Genomic DNA, 25,871 nt, shown 5'->3' on the forward strand with positions numbered 1-25,871 from the left:
TAAACTTATTTCTCTCGTGGGCAATACTTTAAACCACCCACTGGGGCGTTGGGGGAGGGGGAGGGACTGCAATGCTAGAAATGCTGTCCCCAGTCCCTGAGCTTTTCTCACAGTGTTCTGGAGGGATTCCGTTATGATGACTGATTTGAGTGAAAATGCAGAAAGGACCCCATAATTTGATAGTGTTTCAGGAAGCAATCTTGGTATAAGAATTTAAACAATTTAAAGTAAATGCAAGAATTTTTATAATCTGTCTTTCCTCCACTAACACAGATGCCACAGAATGCACGTGAAAAAAAAAAATTTTTTTTTAACCCAAAGTATTTGCCAAACCTTCTAAAAGGCTTGTGGGAAATCTGTTGGCAGGTTGGAGGAAATTAACCTCTGGTGCCAGCAGCACAGTTGTGAGCCCTCCCTCGCCCTCCCTGCCATGGTTTAACATTAGAGCCCTAGGGTCTGGGAGCACCAAGGAGCACGGAGCTGCCTCTCCTCCCTGGAAACACTGAGATTCAGGCTGAACACATTCTTAGAGTAGAAATTAAGGGCCACAATTAACCGGGTGACTTAATTTGGCATCTTGCCATTCCTTCCCACGGCAGGCCCTGGTTCTGCTGCAAAGTGACTCAGCTGTTTCAGCTCCATCCCTGTTCACTGGCCTTGGGAACAGTTTCACAACCCAATCTTTCCAGCATGTTCCAGGCATCCGCTCCTGCCGCAGCCTGCCTTCCTTCTTATCCCAGGACTGTGCTGGGAGATGCTCTGGAGTCTGGACAGTCATTTATAGGGCACACCACAAGGCTCAGAGCCTCCAAGTGGACACTGCTGGGTGTTCTAGGGCCAGGCCAGGGCCAGCACATGCAGGAGGAGGGTCACCAGGACAGAGAGCGGTCGAAGCAAGAAAGAGACTCGCCCTAACCGGTTTGGCTCAGTGTATAGAGCGTCAGCCTGCGGGTTCGATTCCGGTCAAGGGCATGTACCTTGGTTGCGGGTACATCCCCAGTAGGGGGTGTGCAAGAGGCAGCTGATCGATGTGTCTCTCTCATCGATGTTTCTAACTCTCTATCCCTCTCCCTTCCTCTCTGTAAAAAATCAATAAAATATATTTTTTTAAAAAGAAAAGAAAAGAAAGAGACTCGACCAGTGATACTGTACTAAGACCTCACCACCGGAAAGCATAGTAAGTAAGCCCCGGGGTGGGGAGGTAGCAGGCAGAACAGAGAGCCTGGAAACCCACACACGGTCAGACACACAAGTAGGAGAGTGTTCTGGATGATCACCTTCCTTCCGAAAAAAGAAAACCAGATGGCTACTTCAGACCTGGCACGAGATGGTGTCTGGTGTCCCCAGAAAGACACAGCAAAGTCCTCACCCCAGAATCTGAGAGGACCTCAGGTGGGGGTAGGGTCTTTGCAGATGCAATCAAGTTAAGATGAGGCCATGAGGATGGGTTCCAAACCAATAACTAGCATCCTTATCAGGGGAAATTTAGAGAGAGAAGACACACACGAGAAAAAAGGATGCAGAGACACACAAGAGGAGAACCCACAGGACAACAGAGGCAGAGATCAGGGTGATGTAGCCACAAGCCCAGGGACACCTGGGGCACCAGGACCTGCAAGAGGCAGGAAGGACCCTCCCTGGAGCCCCCTGAGTGTACCTCACTGTAGACTTAAGGAGGAGAATACATTTCTGCTGTTTTAATCCACCCAATTTGTGATAAGTTATTACAACAGCCCTAGGAAACGAATACAATGCCACTTACAAAACTCAAGCTTATTAAACAGAATTATCATATGACCCATCAGTTCCACTCCTGGGTGTATACTCAAGATAATTGAAACATGTCCACCCAGGATTATGCACCCCTAAAAAGAAGATAATTATGTGAAATGACGGAGGTGTTAATTGTCACTACAATGGCAAACATATTACAATACATATGTATGTATCAAGTTAACATGTTGTACACCTCAAATTTACATGTTATATGTCAAACATATTACAGCAACAAAAATCTTGTATACAAATGTTCACAGCAGCATTATTCACAAAAGCCAAAAAGTGGAAACAACCCAAATATTCACTAACAGATGAATGGAAAAGTAAGTATCCATACAAGGGAATTGTTACGGGCAGTTAGACAGACAGGAGCAGAGCAAGGAAGGCGGGCCAGGTACAAAAAGCCCGGGTGCCTAGCAAGGGGCAAAACTGGGAAAACAAGGACCTCACCCCCAGGGTAACCTTTCCTGCCCTAGCATATCACGGGTCATGCGTTTAGACCCCCTGACTACAGATAATACCCGGGCCTCAGTTGTAATTCAACTCCAGGCCCAGAAAAGCTGCAAAACCAGACGAGTGATGTGTAGCTGCCTCAGGACCAGGTGCAGTGACTAATGACCCCAGCGCCGACCAATCAGTAGAGACCACGACCCTCAAAGAGCACACCTGGAAGCTGATGAATAGTCTATTGAGACCCTCCCCTGAGACCTCCCCTAAAATTTCCATCACAAGAGAGCGATAAATACCCTCCATGCAAAGAACCCGGCTCTCCCTGGCTCTGCCCCAGGGGAGCCTACCCATGCCTTTCCCTCCCCGCATAGGCGTGCATCTCTTAAACTCTAAGGGACCTCAGGAGGCTTGCAAGCAGGGGAGTAATGGACAGCTGCCCCAGGGGAGTCCTGGGCCAACCCCTGAACCTGTCTCCAACGCCTCCTTTTCTCGGACTTCCCAGTGAGCCAAAGCAGCCTACCTGGGCTCTCCTGTTGTTTCTCCCACCCTAAGCCCTTCCTTGTTTCACTGTCCTACATGTGTTTTCGCTACAGCCAATAAATTCTTGTTTGCTTTGCTGCACTTTGCCTCTCTACTGAAATCTTTCTTTCAAGAAGATAAGGAGAGAAACCAAGATGGGGGCATAGGTAAACACCTGAACTTGCTGCCTCGCACAACCACTGCAAAACTACAACTAAAAGACAAAACGGACATCATCCAGAACCACAGGAAGGCTGGCAAAATGGAAATTCTACAACTAGAAGGGAAGAGAAAAGCACACTGAGACTCAGAGAAGCTGCGGAAGTAAAGTGCAGAGGTACGAAGGCATGCACAGAGAGGGCTGGCAACTGAGTACGCGGCTGTCTTTTTCAAGCTCCCGACTGCTCTGAACTCCAGTTCCAGGCGAGACTCTGGGGACCCAGAATCATACTGGAAGAAACTGGACTGTCTGGCAGCGGGCAGAACTCAAGGGCGGCTTTCTCTCAGAGGTGTTTGCAGTGATTACCGAGGAACACTGAGACCCGGGGGCCTCTTAGGGCAGGGCTGATGGGAAACCATTGTTGTTTGCTCTGCCCCATCCAAGCTGTGCACAGGGGCTTTTGCATATGAATGGCCTGGTCCTTTGAAATCTAAACTTAACTAACAAACTGCAGCTGAGTCAGAGAGACCCAGAACATCCAAAAGAAGGGCCAAGGCCCCACAGCAGCTTGCATTGCTTCACAGCTGGGCCTCATCTGGGCACCTCCAAAACCCAAACAAAGAAGAGGAATCTGAAGATCTCTCCGTAGCTCCTGCTGGGTGGCCTCAGGCAGAGGCTAAATTAATATCTCCTTGGAGATCCAAGAGCCAGTGTACCAAGGGGTCAGAGAAGGACCATCCAGATTACAACTCCTCAGATCCATAAGGGACACACTCAGGGGGCAGACTCAGTGAGCACCAAAGCCCCATGAAGCAAGTCTTGCCTCATAAGGGTGTCTCCAGCACAGAAGTTCTTCCATCATAGACACAGCTGATCTTCACAGCCAATTGGCCTGGAGGTCAATTCCTCCCAGTGATACCAACAATTGAGGCTTATCTACAACAAGACTGTGCACACAGCCGACAAAGGGATGCACCAAGAGTGTCCACCTCAGGTAACTGGGGAGGTTGAGCCACTAGGCCCTGTAGGACACCTAGCACACAAAGCCACTCTATCAACTCAGGGAAGCAGCCAAAATGCGGAGACAAAGAAACAGGTCACAAATGAAAGAAATGGAGGAAAGCAAATGACTGGATATAGAGTTCAAAACCACGGTTATAAGGTTTTTCAAGAATTTTCTAGAAAAGGCCAATAAATTTAGTGAGACCCTTGAGGATATGAAAAAAGGACCAACTAGAAATTATGCATACACTGACTGAAATAAAAAATAATTTACAGAGATCCAACAGCAGACTAGAGGATCTCAAGAATCAAGTCAAAGATTTGAAATACTAAGAAGCAAAAACACCCAACCAAAAAAGCAAAAAGCAAAAAGAATCCAAAAATTTGAAGATAGTGTAAGGAGCCTCTGGAACAGCTTCATGTGTACCAACATCAGAATTATGGGGGTGCCAGAAGAAGAGAGAGAACAAGATACTGAAAACCTATTTGAAGAAATAATGACAGAAAACTTCCCCCACCTGGTGAAAGAAATAGACTTACAAGTCCAGGAAGCACACAGAACCCCAAACAAAAGGAATCCAAAGAGGACCACACCAAGACACATCATAATTAAAATGCCAAGAGCAAAAGACAAAGAGAGAATATTAAAAGCAGCAAGAAAAAAACAGTTAATTACCTACAAGGGAGCACCCATATGATTGTCAGCTGATTTCTCAACAGAAACTATGCAGGCCAGATGGGAGTGGCAAGAAATATTCAAAGTGGTGAATAGCAAGAACCTACAACCCAGCAAAGGTATCATTCAGAATTGAAGGTCAGATAAAGAGCTTCACAGATAAGAAAAAGCTAAAGGAGTTCATCACTGCCAAACCAGTATTATATGAAATGTTGAAAGGTATTCTTTAAGAAGAGGAAGAAGAAGAAAAAGGTAAAGATAAAAATTATGAACAACAAATACATATCTATCAACAAGTGAATCTAAAAATCAACTGAATAAAAAATCTGATGAACAGAATAAACTGGTGAATATAATAGAATCAGGGGCATAGAAAGGGAGTGGACTGACAATTCTCAGGGGGGAAAGGGGTGTGGGGGGTGCGGGAAGAGACTGGACAAAAATCATACACCTATGGATGAGGACAGTGGGGGGTGGGTAAGGGCAGAGGGTGGGGTGGGAACTGGGTGGAGGGGAGCTATGGGGGGGGGGGAGAGGAACAACTGTAATAATCTGAACAATAAAGATTTATTTTTTTTTAAATCGCAGAACATTTCCATTGCTCCAGAAAGTTATTTCATGGCCTTTCCTGGGAAATCCCTGCCTCTGCTCCCAGACAACCCTGGTGCCACATTTTTTACAGCTAGCATCATTTTGCCTGTTCCAGAACTTCATATAAATGGGCTCCTAGAGTCTACACCATTTTGTGAATGGTTGTTCCCACTCAGCCTAAGTATTTTCAGAATCCTCCATGTCCAGAGATCCTGACCTCTTGTTCTCCGTTGCATGCCATGCCTGATGTATAATAATCTAATAAGCACTGGAGAAATGTTTGTTGATAAGAAAGTAATTGTATTGAATGAATGCAAATGATTTCATTGCATAAATGAATGAATGAAATGGCTTCTTGTTCACAGGAGACTTGATCTCACTCCTTCTCTCCAGCTTCTCTTGCCAACCTCCTGAGTCATGATTCAGGGGCTACAGTTCCAAAGAGCAGAGAACCCCCCCCCCCCCACACAACCACCACCACACACACCTCTTGTTTCCCAAGTCCCATAGTCTTCCCACCACAACATGTTGTCAGGGACATATCATCCCCAGCTTCCTACCTTCCCCATTATCTGCTTCAACTTCCAGCTTTATTTCCCTCCCTCCCTTGATCTATGCTCTTCTCTACATAGATTCCCCCTCCCCCGGCCCCCAACCTGGCTCTAGAACTGCTGAAATGTCTCCTGGGTCAAAAGTGCCCTCCCTGAGCAGTCAGAGCCCTGGGACATTGCTGATGGGGCCCAAAATGGTGCAACCACTTTGGAAAAATGGTCTGACAGTTTCTTACAAAAGTTAAACACTCATCTACTACTAGAGGCCTGGTGCACAAAATTCATGCCGGGGGGGCGGGGGTTCCTCAGCACAGCCTGCACCCCTCTCCAATCTGGGACCCCTTGAGGGATATCCGATCACCCATTTAGGCCCGATCCCGGGATCAGGCCTAAACGGGCGGTCTGACATCCCTTTCACAATCCAGGACTGCTGGCTCCCAATTGCTCGCCTGCCTCTGCCTGATTGCCCCTAACCGCTTCTGCCTGCCAGCCTGATCACCCTCTAACCACTCCCCTGCCAGCCTGATCAATGCCTAACTGCTCCCAGGCCTCCCCTGCCAGCCTGGTCGCCCCTAACTGCCCTCCTGTACAGGCCTGGTCACCCCCAACTGGCCTCCCTTGCTGGCCTGGTCTCCCCCAACTGCCCTCCCCTGCAGGCCTGGTCCCCTCCCCCAACTGCTCTCCCCTGCAGGCCATCTTGTGGTGGCCATCTTGTGTCCACATGGGGGCAGCCATCTTTGATTACATGGGACGGCCATCTTGTGTCTTGGAGTGACTGTCAATTTGCATATTACTCTTTTATTAGATAGGATCTGACTCACTGCCAGGTATTTACCCAGGGAAATTGAAAAAGCCATAAAAAGATCTGTACAAGAATGCTCACAGCAGTTTAATTCACAGTAACCTACATGGGAAACAATGCAAACATCAGTCACCGGGTGAATGGATACCAGACAGTGGTCCAGCCACACAGTGGAAGATGAGTCAACAGTGAAAAGGTACAAACTGTGGATACACACAGCTGAATAGGTAAATCTCAGACATTATGCCTAGAGAAAGAGTCACAACATACGGTGATTCAATTTAAAGGACATTTGAGGAAAGACAAGTCTAGGCAACAGTGGTGCAAGCAGATCTTGGGATCATGGTGGCCTGGGGCAGGGGTGGGAAGGGACTTGAGGGGATGATGGAATGGAATGGTGACTACACCGCTGTATACTTTTCTCAAAACTCTGACTTGGAGCTTGAAATGGGTGCATTAAAATTTAAAACATTTAAATTGTGGTATAAAATACGCATAATATAAAATTTTGCATCTTAACCATTTTTAAGTAGGCAGTTCAGGCCCTGGCCTGTGTCACTCAGTGGTTAGAGTGTCATCACGTACACCAAAGGACTGTAGGTTTGATTCCCAGTCAGGGAACATACCCAGGTTGTAGGTTCGATCTCTGGTTGTGTTAAATATAGTCACATTGTTGAGCGACCAATCTAGAAGTTTTTTTTATCTTGAAAAACTGGAGCTCTATACTCATTAAATAACTCCCCACACTTCCCTCCCCATAGGTCCTGGCACCCACCATTCTGCCTTTTATTTCTATGAGTTTGACTACCCTAGGTACGTCAAGTAAGGGAAATAATACAGTGCTTGTCCTTTTATTGCTGGTTTATTTCATATAGCAACAGAGACTTGGCAGATGTGACTAAGGATTTAGAGATGGGGGGTGTTACATGTTAAAGAATTTGGTTGGTTTTTGTCCATTTTTTGGCAAGGTGCACTAAACCCTTGGGATTTCCCAAGTGATAGGAATGTCTTTGACCTTCATGGGGACCCATTGGCTCATACCTGAGTTTATAGCAAGGAGATGGCTCAGGGTGGGGGTTGGCCATGCCAGAAAGACCAACCATGAGGGGTGGGGCTTTCAGGCACCCAACCTCTGGGGAGGTGATGGAGGTGGAGATGGAGTGCAATCACATGACCAATGATTCCCTTAAGCACCTTCATAACGAAGCCCCAATACAAACTCTGGACACCAATGCGAGGATGGTGATCTGTCCTGAGAACATGGGAAGAGAACATAGGAGTTCTATGTTTGAGACCCTCCCAGCCCTCATTCTATGGGTCTCTTCATTGGCTAGTCTGAATTTGTGTTCCTTATAATAAAACTGTAGGTCTAGAACTTTCCTGAGTTCTGAGCCATTCTAGCAAATTATAGAACTAATTTGAAGGGGATTGTGAGATCCTCTGAATTTGTATCGGTTGGTAAGAATCAATTGGTCAGAGGTGCGTGTGGCCCAGGTACCCCCAAAGTGTAGTTAGGGCAGTCTTGTTAGGAACGGTGCCCTTAATCTGTGGGTGCTGTCTATACTAACTTGGGGTGGTTAGTGCCACAACTGCATTGCAGGATGACAGGAAACCATCCTGGATTCTAAGGCTGGGCCTGAAAGTGCAATCACAAGTGTCCTTCTAAGAGGGAAGCAGAGGGATACTGACCCAGAGGAGGCAAGGGGACCACTAAAGCAAGATGCTGCCCTATTGGCTTTGAGATGGAAGAAGAGGCCACAGGCCAGAATATGTGAGAGATGCAGCTATAGAAGCCGGAAGACAAGGACACAGATTCTCCTTGGAGCTTCCGGAGGGAACCTGGCCCTGGTGTCACCCTGATGTTGGCTCAGTGAGACTGACTGTGGGCTTCTGACCCCCAGAATGCGCTGTCTCAATCCATCAAGTGGTGGTCGTTTGTTACAGCAACCTTCGGAGACCCACACACTCCTCCAAGCTGACCATCTGAAAACCCATCAGTGTGGCTGCCGGTCCACTAGGAGCGCTGTCTGTCCGGGAGTCAGTGCCTTGCTCTGAGCTGTAGCTGTAGAAGGCCCAGAGAAGGGTCGGAGGGCTGGCTGGTTACACCACGGAAAGGCTTCCCCTGGCCAGGGTGTCTGGGTGTTATTCTCTCTTCTTCCAGCTCAGTCGAGGCTCTCCGGGCGGGGCACCCTAGGGTTCAAGCAGCTTTGGACTTGAACTCAGTTCTACACAGACGTAAAGGCTGCTAGCCTGTCACACCCCTTAGACCTGTGTCCATTGGAAATTCCCAGAGAGCCCCCAGGCCCCAAGACAGGGGCAGGAAACTGGGAGTACAGAGTGAATTCAGATACAAAGTTCCTGCGTTTGGGGGACACCCTGCACCCCCCAAATGTGTTCAACCATACTTAACACCTTCCAACACTCTCTACCTGCAAAAGTTTCCCTTCCCAGCTCCACGTGCTGAAATCTCATTATTCCTCGAAAGTCCATGTTCTCTGGGATGTATTTTCTGATCGTTCCACCCAGTGGTCACAGAACCAAGTGTCCCTAGACGTAAGGGACCTACACCTGCCTCAGGGCCTTGTCTCAGGTGCCCGAAATCTCCAAGGACAGGGGCCACCCCTTCGGCATTTCGGCACAGTCCCTCTCCCCAGGACACAGGTGGCTCCTTCAAATGCATCACTGTCACTCATTCATGCATTCCTCCACTGAGTCACTGGTCACATTGTTCCTGTGCCCAGCTGGAGTGGAATGAGCCGGTCCCGGTGAGGGTGGGGGTGGGGGTTAAGGACTGGGTCTGACTCACTCCCATGTCCCCAGTGCCCCACAGCCCTTCTGGCTCAGTGCAGACCACTCACTGGGTCTGGGAGCATCATAGAGCCATGAGGTCACTTGGGGAGGGTGGGGTCCCTCACGGGTATCATGCCAGGGTCTCTGGGATAAAGCTTAGAAGAGCTCCCCAGAGCCAGGCGCTAAGATGGATCTTATCTCAAACATTTATTGATGCTCCTTAGGGCTTCAAGGACAGTTCATAAAACCCATCTTTGAGGCCTCCCAGTCTAAGAAAAAATGCAAGAAAACCAGACAGCTCCATCTCCCAGTCACCTGGTCTTGGCTAGGGAGGGAGGTGGGGTCTGATCAAAGGGCCCAGGAGCCATGATTTCGGAAGAGGTGGAGGCTGAAGTTAGGCTCGTGTGGGAGGGCTAGTGGTCAGGTGGGAGAGGAGGTCCCAGGGTACATGCACTGGACTCCGCTGAGCGGGGTGGGTCGTTCTTAGGGGGGGGGGGTGGAGAGGAGGATCCGATGGTGGTGGGCAAAGCCAGGAGGGTGAGTAGCTGCAGCAATCGCAATGGTGGGTGTTGCTAGGGGCACTGGTGGGCTCAACAGTTGTTCCTCTTCTCGCAGATCCAGTTGTCCTTCTCGTTGTTGCCGCAAGGGGCATCGTTCCACAGCCCCGTGTGCAGCATCATGACGCAGTCCTCCAGCCCCTGAGCGTCATTGGGCTCTCCCAGGTTCCAGTGGCTGCAGCGGTTTGGCGGGGGTGTTGCTGGGGTCTAGGCTGAGGGTGTCCCTGGGGTCCAGCCTTCAGGGTGCAGCCTGTTTATATGGCTTGGGCCTCCTCTGGACACCCTGAGCGTCTAACTTAAGCATGCACCGGGGATATAACTTTCTAACGCCCAGAATGTATCCCTCAGCCAGCTCCCAATGGCTAGACTGCCCTGCCCGTGCCTAAGGACCTCCTGAGATCTGCAGAGGACTGCCTCAGGGCCTGGCCTGGCCCCTTCCCCAGCCCCTTCCCTCACCTGAAGGTGAGCGGGGCTCCGTCCACCCACTGGTAGCCCTTGACCTCGCTGGCGCGGCGCACAGCCCTCAGGCCCAACCAGTAGCCTCGGCCTTGTGTGTCCTGAGACAGGAAGTCCTGGATGGAAGGATGGAAGCGGAGACTGAGCACCTCCGGAGGCTGCCCCCTCAGTGAACTCGGCCTCCGCCTCCGCCTCGGCCACCCGCGCTGCGCACCTGCTCATCCAGGTCCCCGACGATCACCAGGTGCGCGCCCGCGCCTGCGCAGTAGCGCTGCGACTCTTCCCACGTGGCCTTCTGCTCCGAGAAAAGGTAGCAGGAGCCCCGGAAGGGCAGCCACCGCGTGGGGCAGGCCTCGCAGGAACCTGTAGGTGGCAAAGGCCAGGGAGGTAGACTGCTCCCAGGTGGAGCAGATGAAGGGGTTTGGGGGGCGCAGGTGCAGGTCAAGGTCAAATGGCAGATCCAGGAGGATCAGAGAACCAAGGGGCCTACGGGTAGGGTTCACTTATCCCCTCCCCGCACCCCGTCCTGCTCACTGTTTCCAAATCGGGCAAACAGCTCACTGCCTAACAGCTCACTGCGGATGCCCTCGCGGTCCCTTCCCGCCTCAGCCAAGCGCTGTGTCACTGTGAGGTCAAGGGAGTCCAGGTGACAGCTGGGGTTAGTGTCAGGTGTAGGTTGCGATTAGGTCAGGGGCAGCAGCCAATGTTACGGTCGAGAATATCACGGTTCCCCTAACTGGTTTGGCTTAGTGGATAGAGCGTCGGCCTGTGGACTGAAAGGTCCCAGGTTTGATTCGGGTCAAGGGCATGTACCTTGATTGCGGGCACATCCCCAATAGGGGGTGTGCAAGAGGCAGCTGATTGATGTTTCTCTCCCATCGATGTTTCTAACTCTCTATCCCTCTCCCTTCCTCTCTGTAAAAGAATCAATAAAATATATATTTTTTAAAAGAATATCGCGGTCAAGGACTGCTATCGCTAGGTATGGTCCCCCTGTGGTTGGGGTTAAGAGCTGTAGTCAAGGGCAGAGCCCCAGGGTCAGGGTCAGGATGGGAGACAGGATCGGGGTTAGCGGGCAGAATCACAGACCAAGGTCTGGGTCCCGGAGGGATCAGGATGTAAATAAAGGTCGGGGCTGGATGGTGAGGGGTCCCGCCCTCACCGCGCTCGCTCAGTTTTCTCAGGGCGCTCTCCTGCTGCAGCAGCTTCGCCTGCACCTCCCGCAGCTCGGCGCCCGCCTTCTTCTGCAGCTCCTGCGTCCTCAGGCCTGGATGGGGCGGGACGTCTGAGACCTCCAATCCTGCTACAAGGCCCGCCCCCAGCCCCAGGCCCCGCCCCAGCCCCAGGCCCCGCCCCAGCCCCGGTCTCACAGCAGCTGTGGCAGGCTCCGACCTCTTCCTTCAGCGCTCCCAGCACCACCGTCTGCTTCGAGGCTGGAACGACCCCCGCCCGACCCACACACGCCAGGTCACCCTCGGGGACTCACGGGGACACCCTTCCCCACTCCGGGCCAGCCCCGGGACCTTGGGGGACCCACCCACCTCCTCATAAACCCAGGAGCCCCTGGTCTGCACGCACCGTTCGTTCTCAGCAGGTCCTGGCCGCCCAACAACGCCCCTTGCTGCTTGGAGGCTGCGGAGAGAGGCTCCTGCGGACGCGGCCCCAGGGACTCGGGAACCCCTCGCCCCAGGGATGCGGGAACTCCCGTCTTGGGACGCAACGAGAGGCTGGGCAGGGGCACAGCGCACAGGATGCGCCCAGGGGCGGAGGGAAGACAAACACACCAGGCCACACACACACGTTCATGCGTGCACAGGCACCCTCATGGGGTGCACACAGCCCCAGGGTGCACACACACTGTCACGTGTGTTCACACGCAGCCCCAGGCAGGGTGGGGGACCCAGCTGTTACGCCTGGGGTGGAGGGAAGAAACAGCAGGGGGAGGGGAGGCGACTGGGACACGGTCTTCCCATCATACCCGCCACTTACCCTTGGAAAGGAGGATGCTCAGGATGAGTGTCCACAGGACTGTGGTGACCAGGAGAGCCAGGGCCAGGAGGAGGACTCGCCGTACCCAGGGGCCCCAGCGGCCCCAGGACCCTTGAATAACAAAGGACTCGTGGGTCCCTCCTGTACCAGGACAGTCCTGGAGCCCTGAGCCCTGAGGACCCAGCCCTGGACGCAGGGGTCCCAGGAAACGGATTCAGAGGTTAAGCAGCTTTAGGTGACAGAGATAAAATCCGAATCTATGTCCAGTTGGCTCTGGGGCCTGTGTCTCTCCTGCACCCAGGACTTGCTCCCTTTCTTGGATGTCGTCCTCCCTGGCCCATCAAATCCCCAACCAGAGGGACCCAAGGGGGCCAGTGAGGCAGCCCCATTGCTGGCTCGTACCTCCGGGGACCTCCTGGAGCCCGCCACCTACGTTGCAGTACTCCACAGTGTCCATGGTGAGCAGGCTCCCTGCCTGGGCATTGGTGTAAATATAGCCTCTCCCTCACCCTGCCCCGCCTCCTCTCTCTTCCTTTTCATGTCTTCCCTTCCCATTGCTGCTACCAAGGACCCATTGACCAATCACAGGGCTGGGCCCTTTCTGGGCTGAGCTAGGGGGTAAGGGTGAGGTGGAGTGAAGGAAGTGGGAGAGTAGGGGGGTGAGGGGGTAGAGGGAGTGGAGGGGGATGGGCAGTAGAGTGTGAGCACGTACTGGTGTGTGTGTGTGTGTGTGTGTGTGTGTGTGTGTGTGTCTGTGCACAGTCAGTACCAACCTCCTTTGCCTGGTAGCTATAGCAACATCTCCAGGCTGCTGCTGGGGGCTTTGCTTTGGTCCCCAGCTCTTATGGGTGTTAACGAAAAAAACCATTGAAACCTGTAAAGAATTTTAGTGAGTTTATTTGAGCCAAACTGTCGACATATGCCGGGAAGCAGAACCTCAATGAATTGAGATAATGCTCCAAAGAATGGCGGGTTACATCTGTATTTATACATTGCCATCACAGGAGGGACCTAGGTGGGCTACATGAAATTCATTGGTGTCGGATTAAGGAGGTGGGATAAAGTCAAACGGTGGGAAACCCCTGGGATTGGATAAAAAGTAAAATGATGGACCCACACTTAGGTGGGTGCAGGAACAATTAACATGATAATGAAGGAATTTGAGGCATCTGTCCTGGCGCCCACCACATTTGGTTGTGCCCCAGGGGCTCCAGCGAAAGAGGAAGTTACAAGTTACCCAGACATCTCACAGATACGTTATCTTAGAGGCAAAAAAGGCAAATGGGCTCAGGAAAGATCTAAGTTAATCTTTGTCAGGGAAAATATCAGCCTAGGAATGACTGCCCACTATAACCTGTTTGTAGTTAAATATTTAATTTTCAGACCATCTTTTGTGGTTATTTTAGGTCTCTGAGTTTTCAAGACTGCCACACAGGCCTCCCCTGAGCTTGTCAGGTTAGCAGGTGGCTTCTTTCATTCACATGGGTCAGATTTTGGGTTTTCTCCCAAGAGGGACAGGCCTCCTTCTTGGTCCCTGAGAAAGCCCCCTCAGGCCTGGACTCTTGGGTCAGCTCAGCTTCACTCCTAACTCTCCCACAGATTACCTACCGGAGGCTGATCCTGAGTTCAGTCCTCAGAAGGGAGGACACAGATGGTCAGCTAAGCTTCTGGACTCAACCCTTGGGGGGGGTGGAGGGGTACATGTATGTTCTAGAAGCCTCAGTGTTTCTCCCCTGTGCAGAGGAGGACCTCTCTCCAAGGGATGCTGTGATAAGGAAATGAGGCTGTGGATGTTAAGTCCTGGCACCATTCCCAGGCACAAACCCACTAAATGTCCATTCATTCGTTCAACAGATACCGCACGCCTCCCGTGTTCAGGCATCGGTCTAGGAACTGGGACTTGTCCTATGGTGGGCAGAGGTGTAACGGCCACTGTATTGCGAAGCTGACTTCAGACCGAAAAACAAGGCAGGCAACTCCACAGTATGATAGAATTCACTGTAGCGTTACTTACTCACGGGGAGATGGCGCTGGAGCCGGACAGATGACCCGGCAGTCTGTGCAGATTATTTCCGCTGCCAGACCCCCGTGACTGTGCTTTTCATGGTATAACTGAGGTACTGATGAGCGACAGGACAGAGGGACGAGGACACAGGAGTGCAGGGGCCATTCTCCTGATGGTCTTGTGATGGATGGTTGTCTAAATCGATACTATCACCAGTTTGGTATTTATCCCGGTTGTCCTGCCGTTTTGTCGTTACTAACAAAAATATTTAAGACTCCACTTTAAGGAACACAGATAATCATCAACTAGAAGGCTTGGTATGCTTGCTGGAGACAGTGAGGTTTATCACAGCACAAAACTTAAAAATGAAATGAAATCCGGACGCAGAGATCGAGTCCGTTTTGTGAGCAACGTCCCTCCTTGGAGCAAACACTGTGATGGGGCAGGGACAGACCGACAGTAAATGATGGACATAATGAAAAGGGAGTTGTATAGAGAGTGATTCTCAACGGGGAGGCTCCTGCCCCCCAGGGAACATTGGGCCATGTCTGGAGACATTTGTGGAGTCACTGTTGGGGGTGGGGGTTGATACTGGCATCTAGTGGCATGCTGCTTGATACCGGCCCCCAATGCTGAAGGTGCAAACCCTAACAGAAGACACTAAAAGTCCTCAGTGCTATGGAAGCAAATGCCAAGGAGGGTAAAGGGCTTGCGAGTGCTGGGCTGGGGCAGGTGACCAGGGCAGGCCTCCCTGAGAAGGTAAAATGTTATATTTTATCGAGCACTTCCTCTGTTTCTCTCTCTCTCTCTCTCTCTCTCTCTCTCTCTCTCTCTCTCTCTCTCTCTCTCTCCCCCTCTCTCTTAGATCTAAATGAGAATCCTGAGCTGAAGGCGGAAATGACCAGTTAAGGACAGTGGGAGGAATTCTGTTCCGTAGGGAACGAGGAGTGTCAATGACGAGTCAGATGGTAACCTCCGGTAGACGATGTGGTCTCTGGGTACCCCGTTTCTTCATCTCCACCACCAACCGGTGATAAAGTGTTTGTTGCCCACTGTATCATGTTCCTGTGGCCTTGAAGAAGACAGATGTAAATGTGTTGTGAGATAGTTACTATAGCCTCTTTGTCCTCCAGTCACCTTTCTGCTTTCTGTCATTAGACTAGTTTGCATTTTCTGCTCAGCATGACTATTAACGCTTCATTCCTCTGTGTTGCGCAGTAGAATTTGGTTGTGTGGCTGCACCCGTTGGATTACACTTCCACCTGTTGATGGACCTTGTCTTGTTGGAAGAAGCCATCTCCATTGGGATACACCATCAACATGACAGGATGAACTTGATCAGCAACGATACTTAGGTATGTTGTGTTATTCAGACATTGTTCCACACGAATTAAAGGGCCCATATCATGCCAGGAAAACATGCCCCAAACCATAACACTGCCCCCACCAGCTTGAAGGGTTGTACTCATGCATGTGGGGTGGATGCTTTCATGCAGTTTCTGCCAAATTCTCACTCTGCCATCTGCATGATGCAACTGGAAACGTAATTCATCGGACCACATGACTTTTCCAATGCTCGACTGTCCAGTCCTTGTGTTCCTGTGCGAATTGGAGATGTTTTATCTTGGTAACTGCAGACAGCAAAGGTGTTCGAACAGGACTTCAGCTTCCATATCCCATACAATGCAGTGTATGGCTAATTCGCCTACAAACGTCAGGTGGTCATAATAATCTGGCCACTCAATGTAGGTTAAATGCAAGGGGAAGGGAGGTCCCAGGTGTGAGGAGGGCTACAGACCTCTCTCACCTCTGGCCATGACCCATAACTGGGAAGGGAGACCCGTTTTGGGTGGTGGCGGGGAACCTGAGACTTGGGAATTTAACACAATGTGATGAGTCTAGGAAGCACAGAGGACTATGAGGCCTCCTGAGGCATCTAACTCAGCCTGGAAGTCCCAGAGGGCCTCCTGGAGGCGGCAATGCCTGGAGAAGTAGAATTATAGACACAGTCCATCTCAAACAATTTGGTTCTCGACCAAGTTGTTCATGGAAAAAAAGTCTTGGTTGTTGAAGAAATTACAGTTCTCAACCTGACAACCCTTTCAGGTTGATGCATCAGCATGACAAAGAGCGTCTCTCAGGCCACAAACAAGGGAGACAATGCGCAGTGTGAGTCAGCTTGCCACTAAAACTCCCGTTGTTAACATCTCAGGAAATTGTGCGGTGAATGTGTGTGTGTGTGTGTGTGTTTGCTGCTGGTGAAATGAACCATTAGCACAATTTTAAAACATAAAGAGGCCATCAAGAGTGCTAATGTTGCCCTGGCCGGTTTGGCTCAGTGGATAGAGCGTTGGCCTGCAGACTGAAGGGTCCCAGATTCGATTCCGGTCAAAGGCATGTACCTTGGTTGCGGGCACATCCCCAGTTGGGGGTGTGCTGGAGACAGCTGATCGATGTTTCTAACTATCCCTCTCCCTTCCTCTCTGTAAGAAAATCAATAAAATATATTTTTTAATAAGAGTGCTAATGTTGCTGGGGGTCTGAAAGAAGCAATGATCACAGGCCATTGAAGAGGTAGAAGGGCTGTTGTTGATTTGGATAAAGGAAAGCAGTTCGCTGGTGACAGCGATTCGGGGGCAATGACACGTGAAACAGGGAAGATGCAGCGGCCGTCCTGGAGACAGCCCGGGGCCGAGTGCTGGAAGTGCTCCCTTTAAGACTGAGGTGTTGGTTCAATAATTTAAGAAAAGAAGTGTTTGTTTACAGATAAAACAGTACATTAGATGTGCACTGTATATAAGAAAGGTTAAAACGGAATCATTTGGGGGTCTGCAACAAATTCATTTAATTTACATTATTTATAACTAGAGGCCCGGTGTATATGAAATTCGTGCATAGGGGGGTGGGTCCCCCTCAGTCCAGCCTGCGCCCTCTCCAATCCAGGATCCCTCTCACAATCTGGGACAGCTGGCTCCTAACTGTTCACCTGCCTGCCTGCCTGATCGCCCCTAACTGCCATGCCCGCCAGCCTGGTCGCCCCTTACTGCCCACCCCCTGCCGGCCTGGCCACCTCCACCTACCTCCCTGCTGGCCTGATAGCCCCCAACTGCCCCCCTCTGCCGACCTGGTCACCTCCAACCACTCCCCTGCTGGCCTGATAGCCCCCAACTGCCCCCCCTCTGCTGGCCTGGTCACCCTAAGCAGTGGTAGGGTGGGACTGACGAGGGGAACCGGCTGGGTGGTGGCAGTGGGATGGGACTGGGACTGGCGAGCAGGCGGAAGATGGCCCTGATTGCAGGCTAGGCCTAGGGACCCTACCCGCACACAATTTCGTGCACTGGGCCTCTAGTAACAGAGAATGGGAGTCCCATGTACCTTTATAATCCTATTTGTCTCCTTCATCCCCCAAGACAACTGCCTCCCCAAACTTGATGTTTATCATATTAAAACATACTGGAACTGTGTATCCATTAAATGATATATTGGGCTGCATTGCATATCTGGAGGCTTTATACAAATGATACCACGTGGTCCATGTCCTCACACCATTTGTTTTTGTTCCTCCATGTTAATTATGAAATATGAATACCCAATACTCATTCTTCATTAGAGAAAAGATAAACACAAGAAAAAATGCTTAGTAAACAAAAACCCAGATAAAACTTCCTTAATTTGATAAGTGGTCATTTCCAGAAAACTGCAAACATGTTGATGAATAGTGAATTCTGAGAACCAGTTTTGGTAAAACTAAGAACAAATTAAAGATGCCCATCTGGTTATTTTGCCAATGCAATAAGAAAAAGAAATAAGACCTAGGAATATTGGAAAGAAAGAGTCAAAGTTGACAGTATTTCAAAGCCATGATCATCTACTTAGAAAATTCTAGAGGACTAACGAATGAATGCAGTGAGATTATGGACCAGCTTTCTCGAAATAAACATCTGAAAATGAGAGAAGGAACAGCTCTGGCTGGGTGGCTCAGTTGATTGGAGCGTCGTCCCGTACACCAAAAGGTTTCAGATTCAATCTCAGGTTGAGGCGAGTACGAGAAACAACTGATCTCTCTCTCTCTCTTCCTTTTTCTCTAAAAATCAATAAAAACTCTTGAACTGAGCCTGGTCCCTTTTGTTTTAAATGTTTGTGTGTGTGGTCTTTAAGGATATTTTTTCTTAACAAATAGTTATTAACTGCTGCTCTGAAATAATCTCACCCTAAATCATGAGTGTACAACTGACAAAACTTAAGAGAACAGCAGGATGTTGAAATGCCCACCCTGAACCCAGCACACCTTGGCACCCAGAGTAACTGCCTCTTGTGATTGTCATGTTTTTATATGTAAATTTGTATTATTACATATTCATTTGAATAGTATAAATTATAATCCAATGTATTTTATTACTTAATCTTTTCATGTTATTCATGTGTTGTATACAAGTAGTAAATTAAATGTTAAAACAGGTCACACACTGGGGAAAAAAATCAATAAAAACATACCCTTGGGTGAGGATTAAAAAAAGAGAGAAAAGGAGCAAATTCTTTTCCCAATAGCAGAAAACCCTAGAAAATGAAAGAATAATTGTAAAAAGACTAAACCTATTGAACTCAACTAAGACCTTGACACAGACCAGTAAGCCAGGACAAGTGGAATAGGGAAGCTGAGGCAGAGAGCTGGACAAACTGACAGAGCTATTTACAGCAGATACAGAAGGTCACCTCCCTAGAAATTACATCCAGGCCCCAGGTGTATTTCAGCTCCAGACCCAGAAAAGCAGCAAAACCTGGTGGGCAACTAGGACCAGCTGGGATGACTACGACCCCCTGCCCTGACACTGACCAATCACTGGAGGAGCATGCCTAGAAACTGATGACTGTTCTGCTGAAACCCTCCCCTGAAACCTCCCCTAAGATTCTCACCTGCATGAAAGAGATAAAGCCTCAAGACAAAAGCACTAGCCAGTTTGGCTCAGTGGATAGAGCATCGGCCTGGGGACCTAAGGGTCCTGGGTTCAATTCCAGTCAAGGGCATGTACCTTGGTTGCAGGCTCCTCCCCTGCCCCTGCCCTGGTCAGGGCCAGTGCAGGAGGCAACCAATCGACGTGTTTCTCTCCCATCGATGTTTCTCTCTGTCTTTCCCTCTCTCTTCCACTCTAAATATCAATGGAAAAATATCCTCGAGTGAGAATTAAAAAGAAAAGACAAAGGACCCAGCCCCTGCTCTTCCTCTGGGGAGCAGCCCCTGCCATTCCCTTTCCCTCTTCTTCCCCACAGGCATGCATCTCCTAAACGCTAAGGGACTTGCAACCTGGGGAGCAAAGGGCAGCAGCAGCTCGTCCAGGGCTAATCCCTGAGCCTGTCCCCAAGGCCCCCTTTTCTCTGACTCCCTGAGAGCGAGGGCAGCCCAGCCGGGGCTCTCCTGCTGCTTCTTCTACGCGAAGCCCTTTGTTTCACTGCCCTCAGCTTTGCTATATTAATCATTTTAAATGCACTGTTCAGTGGCATTAAGTACATGTTGTGTGACAATCCCCACTATCCATTTCCATACCTATCCCATCACCCCAAATCGAAACTCTGTCCCTAGGTCCCCCCACCCTCCCCTGCAGCTCCCAGCACCCACCATTCTCCCTGCCTCTAAGAATGTGACTATTCTGTGTGTCTCATGTAACTGGAATCCTAAATAGATTTTTTGAATCTTCTTCAAACACTTTAGTTTGAAACAATTTCAGATTTATAGACGAATTGCAGTGGTAGCAGAGTTCTGTGCACCCTTTGCTCAGCTTACTCTGATGTTAACGTCTTACATTACCGTCATACAGGTGTCAAAATGAGGAAATCGATATTGGTACAATACCGTTAACTGAACTACAGGCTTCACTTCCCTTTTTGGTACTTGGTTGGGGAGCACAGGAGACTTGGTTGGGAAGTTGTAAGGAGGACATTCTGAGAAAAGGGAAGTGTGTGGAAGGCCACCTGCCCTGATTGATGTTTCTCTCTCATCAATGTCTCTAACTCTCTATCCCTCTCCCTTCCTCTCGGTAAAAAAATCAATAAAATATATTTTAAAAATAAATAAATAAATAAAAATAAAAATCTATTTAGGATTTTTATCAGGATGGTATTGAATTTATAGCTTAATCTGGGAAGAACTAAACTCTTTAAAACACCAAGTATTCTCTCAGTTAACTCGTGTTGTGTCGTAATGTAAATATCTGATGTTTTCCGATGGTCTTAGGTGACCCTGCTAGCGGTTATCAACCTGTGGGTCGCGACCCACAGGTTGAGAACTGCTGCTGTAGAGCCTAAGACCATCAGAAAACACAGATATTTACATTGCGATTCATAACAGTAGCAAAATTACAGTTATGAAGTAGCAACGATGAGTTCTGTAATGTAAATGTCTGATGTTTTCCAATGGTCTTAGGTGACCCTTAGAAGAGCTCTGTGTACCCTTTACTCAGCTTACTCTGATGTTAACGTCTTACATTACCGTCATACAGGTGTCAAAATGAGGAAATCGATATTGGTACAATACCGTTAACTGAACTACAGGCTTCACTTCCCTTTTTGGTACTTTGTTGGGGAGCACAGGAGACTTGGTTGGGAAGTTTGTAAGGAGGACATTCTGAGAAAAGGGAAGTGTGTGGAAGGCCACCTGCCCTGATTGATGTTTCTCTCTCATCAATGTCTCTAACTCTCTATCCCTCTCCCTTCCTCTCGGTAAAAAAATCAATAAAATATATTTTAAAATAAATAAATAAATAAAAATAAAAATCTATTTAGGATTTTTATCAGGATGGTATTGAATTTACAGCTTAATCTGGGAAGAACTAAACTCTTTAAAACACCAAGTATTCTCTCAGTTAACTTGTGTTGTGTCGTAATGTAAATATCTGTGTTTTCCGATGGTCTTAGGTGACCCTGCTAGCGGTTATCAACCTGTGGGTTGCGACCCACAGGTTGAGAACCACTGCTGTAGAGCCTAACACCATTGGAAAACACATATATTTACATTGCGATTCATAACAGTAGCAAAATTACAGTTATGAAGTAGCAACAAAAATAATTTTATGGTTGGGGGTCATCACAACATGAGGAACTGTATTAAAGGGTTGCAGCATTAGAAAGGTTGAGAACCACTGTCCTAGATTGACATTTATCAATAAACATTTTGTAATTATTCTAAAAGACATCAACTAAATTTAAACCGGTTTTTATATAAAAAAAATTGGTTCAGACCATAGAATTAATCCTCTTTTTTTTAATCAGGCCAATAAAATATTATATCCTAGATTGTAATTTTACCACACAGAGAGAAACCAAGATGGCAGCATAGGTAAACACCTAAACTGCTGCCTCGCACAACAATTTCAAAACTACAACTAATTGACAAAATGGACATCATCCAGAACCACAGGAAAGCTGGCTGAGTGGAAATTCTACAACTAGAAGGAAAGAGAAAAGCACATGAAGACTCAGAGGAGCTGCAAAAGGCTGAGGTACGGAGATGCGCGCGCGAGGAGAGGACAGGCGGCTGAGTGCCTGGCTGGCTATCCCAAGCGGGAGGGAGACGGAAAGCTCCCGACTGCACTGAACCCCAGTTCTGGGCGAGACCCCGGGGACCCAGACTCATACGGGGGGAATCTGGACTGTCAAGAAAAGAGAAAAGCACATGGAGACTCAGGGGAGCTGCGAAAGGCAGAGGTCCGGAGGCACGTGCGTGAGCGCCAGCGGAGAGAAGTGACTGCTGAGTGCGCCGCTGGCTTTCGACTGCGCTGAACTCCAGTTCCGGGCGAGAATCTGAGAACCCAGACCCATTTGGGGAGAAACTGGACTGTCTGGCAGCTGGCAAAACTTGAGGGCAGCTTTCTCTCAGAGGTGCTTGCAGTGATTACCGAGGGACACTGAGACCCAGGGGCCTCATAGGGCAGGGCTGACGGGAAGCCAAGGCTGTCTGCTCGGCCCTGAGACTCCGCCCCATCCAAGCTAGCACAGAGGCTTTTGCAATTTTGCAAGTCTTGTCTCATAAGGCTGTCTACAGCACAGAAGTTCTCCCATCATAGACACAGCTGATCCTCACAGCCAATTGGCCTAGAGGTCAATTCCTCCCAGTGATACCAACAACAATCAAGACTTAACTACAACAAGGCTGTGCACACAGTCCACAAAGGGGTGCACCGAGAGTGTCCACTTCAGGTAACTGGGGAGGCTGAGCCACTGGGCCCTATAGGACACCTAGCACACAAAGCTACTCTACCAACTCAGGGAAGCAGGCAAAATGCGGAGACAAAGAAACAGGTCACAAACAAAAGAAATGGAGGAAAGCAAATGACTGGATATAGAGTTCAAAACCACGGTTATAAGGTTATTCAAGAATTTTCTAGAAAAGGCCAACAAATTTAGTGAGACCCTTGAGGATATGAAAAAGGACCAACTAGAAATTAAACATACACTGACTGAAATAAAAAATATTATACAGAGACCTAACAGCAAACTAGAGGACCACAAGAATCAAGTCAAAGATATGAAATACAAAGAAGCAAAAAGCACTCCTCCAGAAAAGCAAAAAAGAAAAAAGAATCCAAAAATTTGAAGATAGTGTAAGGAGCCTCTGGGACAACTTCAAGCGTACCAACATCAGAATTATGGGGGTGCCAGAAGAAGAGAGAGAACAAGATACTGAAAACCTATTTGAAGAAATAATGACTGAAAACTTCCCCTACCTGGTGAAAGAAATAGACTTACAAATCCAGGAAGCGCACAGAACCCCAAACAAAAGGAATCCAAAGAGGACCACACCAAGACACATCATAATTAAAATTCCAAGAGCAAAAGACAAAGAGAGAATATTAAAAGCAGCAAGAGAAAAGAAGTTAATTACCTACAAGGGAGCACTCATACGATTATCAGCTGATTTCTCAACAGAAACTATGCAGGCCAGACGGGAGTGGCAAGAAATATTCAAAGTGATGAATAGCAAGAACCTACAACCAAGATTACCCTACCCAGCAAAGATATCATTCTGAATTGAAGGTCAGATAAAGAGCTTCACAAATAAGAAAAAGCTAAAGGAGTTCATCACCACCAAACCAGTATTATATGAAATGCTGAAAGGTATTCTTTAAGAAGAAGGAAGAAGAAGAAAAAGGTAAAGATAAAAATTATGAACAATAAATACATACCTATCAACAAGTGAATCTAAAAATCAAGTGAATTAAAAATCTAATTAACAGAATAAACTGGTAAATATAATAGAATCAGGGGCATAGAAAGGGAGTGGACTGACAATTCTCAGGGGGAAAGGGGAGTGGGGGGTGTGGGAAGAGACTGGACAAAAATCGTACACCTATGGATGAGGACAGTGGGGGGTGGGTAAGGGCAGAGGGTGGGGTGGGAACCGGGTGGAGGGGAGCTATGGGGGTGAAAAAGAGGAACAATTGTAATAATCTGTACAATAAAGATTAAATAAATAAATAAATAAATAAATCAGAAGAAAAAAAAAACGAAATTTTACCACACATAGTACACATAAGGACTACAATATATTGTGAACTACTAATTTCTTCAGAGAAAATACAAGAATTATTTTTCTCAAAAATGAATTCTATACTTTATGCATTTTGTTATCATAACTATATAATTTCTTCAAGTTAAAGACTAGTATTTCTCAGATTAATAATATATTTATATTTTTAAGGATATATTTTAAATAAAATACAAGACATTCAATTAATATATTCTAATCTATCCTCTAGATTTTTCATATGAGGTAAACTCAGATTAATATTTCAGTATTTTGTCATTTTAAAATACTTAGATATTTAATCATTTTTTATTATTTAATTCAGCAATGTTCTAAAGTCTTTAAGTTACCAAGGACTTTGGAAAATTATGTATAGGCATATGAGGCTGGAGAAAAGGCAGGGGGAGGAGGGAGCAGGCCTCTAGCCACTTGGATTTTAAAACTGCCACGTTCTTCCTTAGAGATAACATCTAAGGTTACTGCTGCGGCTTCTTTGCATTTATAGGGAGAAAGGCGACTGGCCCTTTCCTCTAACAGAGAGTGCAGTCAGTCTCCTCTTGAGTGACTGGACTTTCATTATTAATATATTTATAATTATTACTGAAAAGCTTTATTACAAATCCTTCATTTTAGTTACATTTATTTATATATGTTTTAACAACTTTGAGATTTTAAAGCCAATTATTATTATCCAAGGCATTTTCTTTGGCAAATCCTGTAACAGAGATAACTTACTGACTTTCAGTGGCTTTAATGTTAAAGTATTATTTTATTTTATTTTATTTTTCTTTATAAAAACAGGAGTGACCCCGGGACCTGTGAGGCAACCTTGGAATACAGTCCATTATTATTCTAGAATTACCCATTATTATGGAAACACTAATCTTGTTGCCCAAACACAGCCTGTATATTTTCCTTGTGTCATTTTGCCATCTTTTAAAGGAAAACAGTCTGGAGCCTATTCTATAGAATCCATGAAGAGATGGGGCTTAGGCCAAGAGGCCACCCAAAATTGGGTGGGGCATGCCTTCTCTTAAGCTAGCCTTTTTCTCTTCATGGGTATAGAAATCCCAGACCCACCCCTAACTTATAAGAAATCTCTCATCATATCCAAATTTCAAATGACAGACTGGGAAATAAAAACATGGTGAAAATGAGACTTTTAATAACACTCCTGAGAGTGGGGGGCCATTTTACAGGATCACCAAAAGACCTAGTAATTAATGGACTGGGGCCATTTTAGTTACCTCCCTTTGTCTAGGGAATTTTCTTAGAACCTGTGTTATCAGCCACATGTACCACTCATATTCTTTCTTCCCACACCCACATTCTGTTTGCTCTGGGGAAATTTAGTAATGGCCTATCCATCTACTGTTTCTTCTCTATTAAATTAAATTAAAGGCATGCTTAATAGACTAACAATAAATAAATTAAACCAAACAAAAAAGACAGATAAAACAACAATCAACAGACAAAAGTGCATAACACATAGACAAAACTTAATAAATCAGAGTTCTTTTCATGGATCTTTCGATGCTTTACATAGCCAGAGTGCAGCCTAGATCTCAGCCTGTTGTTTACAGATCTTATCATATTCTGCTCTCCATAGCACTCGTCTTCCTTGAGCCTGATTTAAGAGAGTACCTTTAACACCTTAATTCCTTTATCCTTGAGCATGCAAGCTAAAAATTTACAATGATGTTTTTGCCTTTTACTCAAATTCTTCCCTATTATAACCTGGCTGAATAAAACGTCCCCACCCACTTACAGTCACGACTCCGAAGCTGGCATGGGCTTTGTGCACAGTGAACTTCCCCACCTTTCCAGTGAATTTCCACTTTTCCATTTTCACTTCATTTTTTGCTCAGGCAAATCTTCTTCTCCAGGTCCTGTTCGAGGCACCAGAATGCCGCAACCTTTTATGGCTAGGGTTCAGGTACTGAATAAGGGGCTGTGCACAAATAAAAATGCTATACAAGAAATATGAATTTAGAAGGCATGGGGGGCCAGGTGGAAACCTCTCTCTT

At 47.6% G+C, this 25,871-nt stretch overlaps 1 protein-coding gene across 1 annotated transcript; it reads right to left on the reverse strand.

Annotated features, from left to right (window-relative positions):
* Positions 1–9,508: 9,508 nt before the first annotated feature.
* On the reverse strand, positions 9,509–12,808 carry LOC129149263 (C-type lectin domain family 4 member G-like). Its single transcript, XM_054716777.1, has 9 exons — positions 12,725–12,808; positions 12,323–12,433; positions 11,912–11,965; positions 11,704–11,766; positions 11,496–11,600; positions 10,868–10,957; positions 10,548–10,696; positions 10,334–10,449; positions 9,509–10,052 (listed from the first exon to the last, which is right to left on the reverse strand). The coding sequence occupies exons 1-9, from the start codon at positions 12,777–12,779 to the stop codon at positions 9,911–9,913; spliced, it is 885 nt and encodes a 294-aa protein (XP_054572752.1). The 5' UTR covers positions 12,780–12,808; the 3' UTR covers positions 9,509–9,910.
* Positions 12,809–25,871: the final 13,063 nt, after the last annotated feature.

This window comes from Eptesicus fuscus, chromosome 6 (genome assembly GCF_027574615.1).
Source record: "Eptesicus fuscus isolate TK198812 chromosome 6, DD_ASM_mEF_20220401, whole genome shotgun sequence".
Taxonomy (NCBI): domain Eukaryota; kingdom Metazoa; phylum Chordata; class Mammalia; order Chiroptera; family Vespertilionidae; genus Eptesicus; species Eptesicus fuscus.